This window comes from Nymphaea colorata, chromosome 1 (genome assembly GCF_008831285.2).
Source record: "Nymphaea colorata isolate Beijing-Zhang1983 chromosome 1, ASM883128v2, whole genome shotgun sequence".
NCBI classification, from domain to species: Eukaryota; Viridiplantae; Streptophyta; class Magnoliopsida; order Nymphaeales; family Nymphaeaceae; genus Nymphaea; species Nymphaea colorata.
This window is the reverse complement of record NC_045138.2, coordinates 25,557,643-25,569,323: the sequence shown is the minus strand read 5'-3', so window position 1 is coordinate 25,569,323 and position 11,681 is coordinate 25,557,643. Positions and strand designations below refer to the sequence as shown.

Below are 11,681 nucleotides of genomic sequence, written 5' to 3'. Positions count from 1 at the left end.
AATCTTATATGAATCCAACCTGATTTCTTAATTGGTATGTTCTAAGAACACAATGTTTTCTTATTGAACGCGATCCCAATTATGGGCGAATCCGTATAAAATTAGAAAAGTGGTGTTAAGTACATGTATTTTGCTGCCTAAATATGCTGGGAAATTTCTTCATGTCTGGGCAAAGTTTCCATGTATTCTAAGAGCAACTAAGTGCATGAAAGCCACTTCGAACTTACTTGTAAGCTGACATATATAGGTCGTATGTGTTTGTCGGCGGTTTTCATTTACTGCCGCTACCAAAACAATGTGTTAGAGGCCAACACATAACCTCATGGTAGGAAAAAAAAAAAAAGGTGCGGTAGTTCTTCAATATGAAAGCTACCAAACCAGTTTTACCACATTAACAAATTTCTACCATCTTCAACAAGCTGTTAGAAATTAATGAATTCATCACTAGATATACCCACTCACAAAAAAAAATCCATCAATGTAAGTAATTTCACGTCAATATGTCATTTAATTTAACCAATGGCAGAGCCAAGACTTCTATATAATTGTGGAGTCATAATAATGTAATATTGACACATTATAATGCCATTTTTCATGGGCTGGTGTGGACAGTGGCCCACCCTGCCCAACAAGCAGCTCCGCTACGTGATTGTCTGACGCAGATTTTGGACGACACGTTAAAGCTGATATTTCAATCAAAAAAATTGAGAGGGGCCGGGTTATCCATGGCTTCCCGTTTATCAACGCATGTTGGATTTCGGGTTAACCAGATACTCGACCCGTAACTGAGCGGAGCATTTAGTATCGCAGGTTTCGCGCCCTCTCCCAATTCCCAAACTGATGGAGGGAGAGGGAAAGCCAGATGGAGAGCGCGGGAGAAGGGAAGGGAGTCCTTCCAAATACGCGATCGAGGTTTCGATTGCTTCGAGCTCGTTGTCTTCTTCTTGATCTTCTTTTTCGGTCTAGCTTTTGGTGTCCTGCTAGTTGCTTGCTGGTTTTCCATTTCGTTTAATGGAAGTTTCGCCTGTGGTTTATCTCTCTTGATATCTCCCTCTTCCTTCTCTGCTCGTTCTTTCGCATTCTTCCCTGTTTTGGGTTTTTTTTTTTTTAGTTTTATTTGGTGGCGCCACTGAGATGTCATTTCCTTTTCTCCCTGTCGTTTATTGCCGCAGTTCTGGCTCGAGTCTTTGAAGAACATCATGAAGATTTGAAATTTAAGAACGAACTTTCGTGATTTTGAACTCATTTTTACCTTATTGGAAACTTCTCATCTTTTGCTGCCATGTTATTTGTATCTTTGCAAATCTTGTATACTGCCACTTTCAAGATTCTATGGCAATAAGCCAGGTGCTAACCATGCGACTCATTTACCGTTTGTGCGTGGAAGGTCCTTCTCTTGAAACTCTGGTGGTATTATAGTTGTTTCATTCACTGGAGCCTCTTAAGTCAAGTTCTTAAATAAAACATAGATTATTTTGATCGAAAATCCATGATCACCATCCACATTGAACCCCCTTGCCTGATCCAGCATGCTATTCGTATCTTTGTGGTTGTATTTTCTGATTGCATTTACATTACCTAATAATTTTATCAACTATTGACCTAGGTTTAGATTAGAAGAACTTCTAACTGTCCAAATTAGTTAGATATGCGTATGTTCAACTTTTCTAATATTTCCAAGGATTTTTTTTTTGGTCTACAATCTTGTGAGTTATGGTGCTGGATACTTTTTATTTTGATCATATTTGCAAACTGTATTCCCTGCCCTTCCACTATATCACTTTCTTGAACACATACAAGGTGCTTATTGGTAGGTATTGAATTCTTTCTTTCCTTGATCACCTGGTAACGAAAGATGTATTGGACCTATGAAGCAGCAGAGCATAGATGGTTGAATCCGGGGGTATGTACTGTCTAAAAGGAATGAGTCGCCATGCCTTTTCCTGTGTCTGGTTTGCTGCCAATAATTGGCTTGATCTACTTGACCTGCATGATTGGCTAGCTTTTAGATATTTGGAGGCAATCGAGAGAGTTGTGGAGAAAGAGATGCATAATGTAAATCAGAGGAGCACTCTTGATTTTGAGGTTTGTGATGTAAGGCTGTTGGCGTGTTGAAAAAATTTTGGCTCATTTCTTGATTTTCTTTCTATTCTCATATATGCTGTTTTGCTTCTAGTTATGTAAATTATTACAGTGTGCGCCCTTTTCTTCATTATCTCTTTTGAAAGACATCTCAGACAGCCACTCTTTTGACATCTCATGCAAAGGCCCTTTGACAAATGCTTCCCCATCTACTTTTTTCTCCTCCAGTTGGGTCTACGATGTCATTTGAAGAGAATTTTATGTATTTTCTGGCTGAATTAATAAGGTGCAGGATCCAATAATTAACAACTTGATGTCAAGATACTTTTGATTGTCTTCCTAACTGGTCTTGGTGGAAGCGGTTCTTCTAGTTTATATTGCTGACTTCTAATTGACTTTAGGCGAGGCAGATTTTCGTTGCTTGTTGCATAGTTGAAAATATTTCTCATGGTCGTCTTTGTTTTACTCAAACAGAAGCTAGAGGCTATTAAATTACTGTGCCGTAACTGCATATATTTCAAATGTGCCGTACTATATGTCCTGTTGAGCTCTTTTATGTGAATATGTTGGATGCCTTTTATTGAAACTTGTCAAAGGGAGCAAAATTCATTCTTCTGAGTTGACTTTTACTCTGGTTCCTACTCGGGAGATATTACAATTCGATGTGCCTTTCTGTCAAACTCTTGGAGCTCAAGAAAATGTGTTTTCTTTGCAAACACATACTTTTGTGGCAAGTGATGTCAATACTAGGGATGATGAGCTTGTACTTCTTAAGGTGACAGTCTCAACAATTTTTATGCTATTCTGCACCAACATTGCTATGAAGTCATAAGAGGTTGTGTATATCTTGTTTCCGTGTTGCTGAACCCTTTTGGGATGAGAATCCAAACACTCAGCTAGCCCTTTTTCCATGACAAATGATTTGCACTTTGTTTCACTTGGTTTTGGCTTGTATATATGTATTAAAATTGATTAGCCTAGCATTGCGCTTGGGCCTACATAAATTGGTTTTGGTTTCAAGTTTACCATGTTAAAAGAGCTACTAGGTAGCCCAACCAAGCTTGCTTAGTTATTAATGAACAAGGTCTTCTACTCTTCTTCTTGTAAGAATTGCTTACACCTGGCTATATGGGTTTGCCTGAAGCCTCCAAATTAAGAGTTGTAGGTTTGAATGCCTGGAGCATGCATCCATTGCTGGCATACCAAAGTGACGGGACTTCTGGTGCGCAAGGGATATCACCCTTGTTTTGTATGGTAGGATCTATCTTGACGAGGCTGTTAGACTTCTTGAAATAATAAGGCACATGCAGAGTTGTCTTTTGAGCATGGAATCGGACACTAATGACAGAATGATGTAGATAGTTATTATAAGCATGTTTCCTGCTTTAATTTGTTTAGTTCAATTAATATATTTTTATGGCATGATTGTGACAAGTGAAATATTTGGATTTGCACTGTGATCTACTCTCTCCAAGATAATGTAGAACAGCAGGAATTTTATGAAGCAAAGAAAATTCGTCAACAAGAACAAGAGCCTATGATGTTTGGACCACAGCCTATATGGTCTCAAAATGCGTTTTGAGTTTTGACAAGTATTCTCATTTTCTTTCCTTATGTGAAACACCTTTTCAAAACTATGGCAATGTAAAGAAGAGTGAAGAAAAGACCACAAGCATAAAAAAGCTACATGATGGCTTTCTGTTTGATGATACTTTGACATGCTAATGACATGGCAGAAATACGTTGAAAAATAAATGGAGGTGTTACGCACATGAACTTGCTAAAGTGGAGTTATCAGTTGAGGCGTGTCAACAAATATGTGGCTTGTGGTTTTCGGCGAGAACTGAGAAGCTAATCTATAGGTTGAAGGGAGAGAAAAAAGAAAAATAAGGAGCTTGTTGTATTCTTGAATTTCCTATTTCTCTGCTGGATGAAGGAGAAAAGTTTTTGTGTCCATTAAAAAAGGAGGGGCTGAAGAGAGAGAGAGAGAGAGAGAGAGAGAGAGAGAGAGAGAGAGAGTTTAAGTTTCTAGGAGATATTTATTATAGAGAGAGAGTTTAAGTTCCTAGGAGATATTTATTATAAAAATTCTCTTTTGTTAGTAATGTTTGGGAGAAAAGATATTGTTTCCCACTCTCAACTTTCCCATCCAGCATAGGCAACAAAATTACTTTTCCGGAGGATGGCTTCCCTTTTGTAACATTAAAACCATAGATACTAATTCCCTGCTTAGCAATCTCTTGCTAAATTCTGGAGTTATTAGGAGGCAAGCTTCCTCCCCAATTTGCTTCTCTGCCTTCCATTCATTTCCTGCTTAAAAGTTAAACCCACTTCATTCAATCAACCGCTTATGCTCTTGTAATACTTTTCAAGGCATTTTCTTCCTCGATTCCCCCTCATGTATCGGTTTCTGATCCTTCTCATTTACTAGCAACTCTCATTAAGTTCATCGATTTTTCTTTTGCAAAGGTGTGGCAGTTAGTAACAGATAATGGAGAAGCCACCACGAGTGCCTGAATGGCAGGCTTTAAAGCAGCAGCAGCCACATGCAATGATCCGTGTGTAAGAAAACTCCTAGTCATTTTCTTTTGCAAATAATTGGCTAAGAATAAATTTACCAGACATGTTACGTGAACTTGTAAAATAGGACATACATGGACATACGCACATGCATAAGCCCACAGACCACATGCAGAGTCCAAAAAGGTGTTTCTAATTTATGTACACGTTAGGAATGTGTCTGGAGAACGTGTTTTAAAGGATGATGCAAACCAACAGGTATAATATGTATTTGTCATTGCTTATTTACTAAGAAACATGCTTACATTGATGTTGGTAGTGGAGTTATGTGTTAAGGACTTCAACCTACCCTACTTGCTCCTTTGGCTGTATGGGCATGGAGTTGAAAGGCGAGAAGGTTGATGAGGGTGGAGACGGGTAGAGATGGGTCATTATCAACTATATTTTCTTGCGAATGTCGTTGACAATTGCTTTATCATCTTACTTTTCTCATCTTCATTCTATATTGAAGATCTCTTGTTTTGTTTTCATTTTGTTGACAAGCTGGGGTTGGTTAGGCACATCTGCACCAGTCCATGCCAAGAGACACTCCAGGTATTATCCTTTTGACCTTTCTCAGCTTGAAGGTCTCCAACTCCCAGAAACATCCTTCCCTTTGTTCTCGTGCTATGTCAACCTTGATCCTATTGTACCCATCTTCATTAATACCATCCTAATCCAGTACGTGCTTTCTACCAAGCAAGGTGTGGTAAATACATCTATTATTTCAAGATGAAGCTAAGGCCTCTGTAAGTATAATTTTGAAGCACCTCGAAAGGAAGTGTTCAAGTTATCCAAGATTTTTTGGAACATAACGTGCTTGGAAAGTAAGAGCACACGAAGACAGAGGTTTCAGCATCTTTATAGATATTTAGACAACGCTGGATCAAATCAAATCAAATAATAACTGCTGCTTAAAAACATCGCGTTTATAACTGCTGCTTTAAAACATCGCGTTTTTAGTTTCTCAATATCTGTTGAAACCTACATCAGAAGAAAGCAAGATTATACGGTTAGTCCCTATGAGTCGCCTATGAACCCCAGAGAAAGATCTATACGGCAGTTATTGTTTTCTCAAACTTAGAGAGAGAGAGAGACATTAGTCTTTGGGGGCATGATTGCTATACAGGTGCGTAGCTTCCAAGTGCAAGTAATCCATTATCCTGGAGTGATGAGAAATCACACTAGTCGGAGACATCCACTCGCTATCATTTATTTTCAGGAGAGAACCGGCGTGTCTAGTGGACAGAGACAGGCACAGAGAGAGAGAGAGAGAGAGGCCCCGAATTTCCTCCCCATCTCCCCAAACTGAAAAAACAATTTTCTATTCGTCTTTTTGGCAGGTAACGCATATTCTTTTATCAGATTTTCTTATTCTTCAAGAAAAAAAAAAAAAAACAATGGTTTTGCATCGCTGCAGGTGGCTTCCAACTTCCCAATTTCATAATCTTATTACGTGGTATGTCTCTGACGCAACTCCACTACCCCTCATCACAAAATCCCCTTAAGAAGGCACTAGAAGACGCACCCCAACGTTGAATTCGATGGACCATATCATCCCCATCCAGAATTCACAAAGGAATTTTTTTTTTACTTCTTTCATTATATATATATCTATATAATGATACCAATTGGCAGAAGACCAGGCAATTTGGGGCCCATCTCCCAAGAATGCAACCGTGACGACTCCTGCAATTTCTTTACACACACTGGCAATCAATAGAAAAATAATAAAAAGCAAGGGGTTAAGAATGTGAGTAGGGATGATCTTGATAAACTATTGGACGTATTAAAAAGAAAAAGAAATCCAGTGAGATCTTTGTCGTCTGCATTGGGATTGAATGATGGGTGTTAGGTTTTGATTCATGGTCCCCCTCCTCCCCACCTTTGAAATATTTGTCCGTGGAAAGAAATTCGTTGTGCCTCACAAATCTTAGGTCATCCTTGTCGTTCTTTCTCCAAAATATATCTATGATTATTTCTCTTGAGCAAATTCGGTAATCATGGGAAGGTGTTATTCTACACAATTTAAAAAATTTGTATGTCATCAATTGTCGTATCTTTGTAAAATCTGTTTTGCGCACTGAAAACTTCTAGTGTTCCACTGTAGCTTTTAATAATCGGAATGCACATTTGTGAGTTAAAGAAAGAAAGCCTTCAAATGAGTTCTTTTGGGGATGAGCTAGTGATAGTGAAATAAGATAATGATACCAGGACCGAAAACTCTCTCTCTCTCTCTATGTGTACACATATCTTATTCATTTGCTGTCTAATGCGCTATCAGCGTGCTACCACTGTGCAGTATTCTTGCCAAATCTAACTGTATAGATGAATTTACATAACCACGTCAAAATAGAACTTTGATGTGCATATTGATAAGAGAAAAAATCAATGGCCTTAAACTTGTTGAGCCCATAAGGTGCAGTTTGTAGATATCAAGAAAATGTTCTTCTTTGTTTCTAGGTTTCAAATATTTCAAATTCATTTGTTCTGTCAGACTTACAAAGAAAAAGAAAAACCTAGAACTACTGGATGGGTATATATAAACCTAAAAGGAATGATATCTTTAACATTCATAATGATAATTTAATAAAAGATGACATGTTGGCCGTTGGATGTCAAAGACATGCTTGGCGGGGCATATGCAGCGCAGCAAGGGAGGGCTCAGTAGGACAACGCCTCTTTGGAATAAACTGGCTGGTGGATCACGTGCTACCTGGGGGGGCAGCTTCCCAAATTGGGGAGCACCTCGTGGCCTGCTGACGGAGTCGGCTGCCCCTGGCCCCTTATCATGTGCCTTCCCTCGTCCTCTTCATCCCTCTCTGCCCACACACACACACACACACACACATCTTATTCACCTTCCACTAAAGCCTTACCCTGCGCTGCATTCTTGTGCTCCTCTAATCAGCATCTTAACTGTGTTTTAACATGATCTAAACCTAATAATTAGAGCAGACGGCACCGCCTGAAGCTTCCACGTGCCGTCCGGTCCACCTGTCGGAAGTTGGCCGTTGTTGTTGTTGCCAACTTTCCACATGAACCATGTTTAGGTGCTTTAAGGAAAATGTGTTTTTCGTTAAATCTGTTTCTGCCTCGTGTTAGGGAGAAAAAAAAAGAAGAAGAAAAGATTGATTGAGTGGCAGTTTCCAAGCGAGCTTCTAATTAGTTCTAAGAATATGGGCCTTATGTCAAAACTGATGTGATCGTATTAGCAGCAAAGCAAAATTATAAATGGCCATTAGTGGATGGATCATGGAGGAAGCAGATTTCTTAGATTTTCGGTGCAGATTTGATGCAGGCTATTCTTTGGAATGACTGCGTTGTCGCACACAACTTACCCATTTGTCCCATTTGATTCGGTATGTAGTGCCCTAACTAAGTAGGTTGCTAGCCACTGTGGCTTAATGTGAAACGGGGGTGGGGAATCTCTGCTATGGAAGACCTAGCTAGGTGGTGGAATGTGGGACCCCGTGGATGATCCACTGCCCACCGCTCGATGGACCGACATTCTTTCCTTCTCAAACTACATGCACCTCTCTCTCGTTTTTCAACAGAATCCTCTGAATTCAGAAACTCCTATGTCTATATCTTCATACGGCAGTACTTCTACTGCGTACACAGTAAACTATACGGCCACCACATTTGCGTAATAGTTTCTTTGTTTACATAAAGTAAATTATACGTGATTAAACAAAGGATTTCCTGACTTCGTCCCCAGTGGGGGGGAGAGAATAATTGAAGGGAAGGGTTTCTAGGGGGGTAGATCCCTCGGGAGACTACAAAATCCATTTGTTCCCCAAGAGCATCATGCTTTTGAGCTAAGTGCTTAGCTGCCCACATGGGGGTGGGGCGGGAGATGAAAAGGGTGGCCTCTCTCTCTCTCTCTCTGCAAATTGTTATTTCTCCGCTACCACCTTCTTTGGTTGTTTTAAATCTGGTTGTTCTCTGAGCAAGATGGGAGACTGTTACATGGCTGCCAAATTCTGTGTTTGTTTAAACTGAGCAGAAGCGACGCAGGATTTGTTCTCTTGCCCTCGGGCTTTGTTTTCTTGGGGATTCCTTCTTTCGCCCCCTCCTCGACCTATAAAAACAAAAAGAATAGAACTCTCTCTCTCTCTCTCCCGCCAGCAGCTTTCAAAAACCCACTCATCTTTGGAGTTTGGACCAGAATAAAACACTCTCACCTTCTCTCTCTCTCTCTCTCTCTCTAGGCGAGAGGTAACTATTTTAGAAATGCACTATCTTGGATCACATGAACAAAGCACACCCACTGTCTCTCCCTCTCTCTTAACTCAGCCAGTAACTATTAAAAACCCACCATCATTGGATCAAAAGAAGCAGAACTCTCTCTCTCTCTCTCCCGTCTCCCGCTTCTGCGTACGTGTATGTAAGAGGTCGGTAGTTTTGTCCTGGATGAAGTAGAGAAAGAGAAGGGGAGAAAGCGGCAGAAGCAGCGTAGAGGAGAGGAAAGGAGGGGACCCATCATAGACAAACGTCATTTCAAGGAATAAGCCATAGCAGTCATCGTCCCCACATTGAAAACAAACGCTTCGCCCGTCCCGACCCCTGATTGCAGTTTGGAAGGATTGGGCGTCTCACTCCCACCCGCCACCCCTCCCCCCACCTCTTGTCGGCTTACACGACGTTCAACGATTCCTTTTAGAACACGTCTTCTTCTTCACCTTATTCCACTAAGAACTTCTCTCTCTCTCTCTCTCTCTCTCTCTCGTCCTGCATATCCTTCTCACGGTTCTTTCTCTTCCTCCCTCTACACACACAAGTAGGCAAGGATTACAACGAGCAAGATCAGAAAAAAGAAACGAAAATAATGGTGATAACATCCTCACAGCTTTGCGTGGACTCCTCTCAGTGGCCACAGGTACGTCCTCATTTAATTGCTTTCTCTAATTCTATTCTCTCTCTTTCATCAACTCTCGACATCAATCCCTTTGTTTTCTAGTCCTTGGAATCGAATATGTGCTTTCATGTTTCTTTCGTGATTTTTCTTCCTCTTTTTTTCTCTCTATGTTGCTTGTCTGCTGAAATTTACTACTAAAACATCTCCTTTCTTTTCTCCTTACGTTTCAGATTCAGGAGAGGGGCTTGATGCCATCGCCATCTTCTTCCTCGTCCTCCAGGGTCATGGAACAGGCAGCAGGTATTAAAAACCCAGCTGATTCTGCCCTCAAGTGCCCCAGATGTGATTCCTCAAACACCAAGTTCTGCTACTACAACAACTACAGCCTCTCCCAGCCCAGACACTTCTGCAAGACATGCAAGCGTTATTGGACCAGAGGGGGAACGCTGAGGAATGTTCCTGTGGGTGGTGGCTGCAGGAAGAACAAACGGGTGAAGAGAACCACGACCTTTGACCATGGCGGCCCTTCTTCTCATCTCAAGACCACAGCACTGGTGCCATCAAATGCAACATCTTCTTCCCAACCAACCCTACCACCAACACCACCACTCTCATCCTTGCCCACTAGCACTTCTGCAACAGCCACCACAACCAGCAGTCCTCTCCAAAACCCAACTTTTCTTAACCATGAATTTCATATCAACAGCTCTCTTGTGTCATCGCTAAAGTCTGTTCTCTCTTCTGGGGCAGGCTTTCCTGCAAAGGAGAACGCCCTTGAGTGCAATTTCCTGCAGGATCACAATGGGTTTAGCGGCATAAGTCAAATTTCTGGGGCATCTTCTCTATTCCCAACCACGTTTTCTCATCTGGGTCAGCCTCTTGATGGCCTCAGCGGTAATTTCTCAAGCAGTATTCTGTCAGAAGGTCCATGGAGACATGTCCAACAGCAGAATTTTTTTCTACCGCTGGAGGAATTGAGCAACAGTGGCACTCAACCAAAGGTGAGTGAAGAAAATTTGAGAAATTTGAGCGTGAAGATCGAGGAGGACGGCAAGCGCATGGGTCACTTAGAGTGGCATGTATCGAATCAGGCCATGTTTGGGACCAATAACAATGAACCATCTCTTTATTGGAACCCAAGCGTTGGGTCATGGCCTGATGTTACAAATTATGGGTCAAGTATAGCTTCTTTGATGTAGGAATGAAGTTGGGGGCGAGAGGAGAAGAAGAAGAAAGATAAACATAACCACGTTGAGTTACTTACAAACTATGGACCCTTTTGGTGTGGCTTTCTTCAGTCCATCTCCCTCCTTTTTCTAGTCGATCTTTTTGGTGTTTTCTTTTTCATGAAAACTTTCTTTAGGTATAGAGAGGTTTTAAGGATGGTGTTGTTCTAGATTCTGTGTGAAAGTGAGTCCAAATATTACTGTCAAAAGAAAGCTAAAGAAGAAAAGACGGGTGAAGCCTGGATCGGAGCGCTCATGTCAGCTGCAATTTGTTGGAGATTTGCACTGAGAGGAACCTCGGATCCTTTTCTGCTGGTGGATTTGGAACGTTCAGTTAGAGGAAGAAGATTGAGGAAGATTGGTTTGTCTAATTCTTGATCATTTTCTTTCCTTTGATCTCCATCGACTATGTTTCTTTGTACATAAACTTGTGCCTGACATATTCCTTTTTAAATTTGTATCGGGACAATGTTGTCGTTGGTTTTCTTGGTGTTGGTGGAGTGAGGCTAATGTTTAGTCTCAACCTCAGTCAGTCTTACTGATGTATCATGAGAAGATTTGGAATAAGATCTTTCTTTCATGCCATGAAGAGAATGCATGAGCTTGGCTTTCTTTTTAATCTTTAATCAGCAGTGACAGATGAACGTTTATTTTGAATGTCTTGCTTTTTCCTTTTCCTTTTTGTGACCATCTTCATGCATGGAAGATTGTGCCTCGTAGCAGTAATTGGCTGTTACAGTTCCATTGAAAGCAACTTTTGTTGATGAAATCAATATAATGGATGCAAGTTTCCATTTCGAACAGCTTTATTCAGCTTTATTCATTACTATGGTGATGCCATTGCTGATATCTTCACACTGCCACTGTTACTAGTCTGACTTGCGTGCTAGTACCAGTCTTTCATAATTGAGCAGAACCTAGAGAGGTGGTGATGGTTTTTACTCTACAAACCC

General features: G+C 40.8%; 1 protein-coding gene and 1 long non-coding RNA gene across 2 annotated transcripts; both read left to right on the top strand.

The window, feature by feature from the left end:
- Positions 1 to 853: 853 nt before the first annotated feature.
- LOC126410597 (uncharacterized) lies at positions 854 to 2,143 on the top strand. Its single transcript, XR_007574854.1, has 2 exons — positions 854 to 912; positions 1,815 to 2,143. It is a non-coding gene; the product is annotated as an uncharacterized LOC126410597 (long non-coding RNA).
- Positions 2,144 to 8,954: 6,811 nt separating this feature from the next.
- Positions 8,955 to 11,322, top strand: LOC116246355 (dof zinc finger protein DOF1.4-like). The gene is made up of 2 exons (XM_031618204.2): positions 8,955 to 9,523; positions 9,733 to 11,322. The coding sequence occupies exons 1-2, from the start codon at positions 9,473 to 9,475 to the stop codon at positions 10,699 to 10,701; spliced, it is 1,020 nt and encodes a 339-aa protein (XP_031474064.1). The 5' UTR covers positions 8,955 to 9,472; the 3' UTR covers positions 10,702 to 11,322.
- Positions 11,323 to 11,681: the final 359 nt, after the last annotated feature.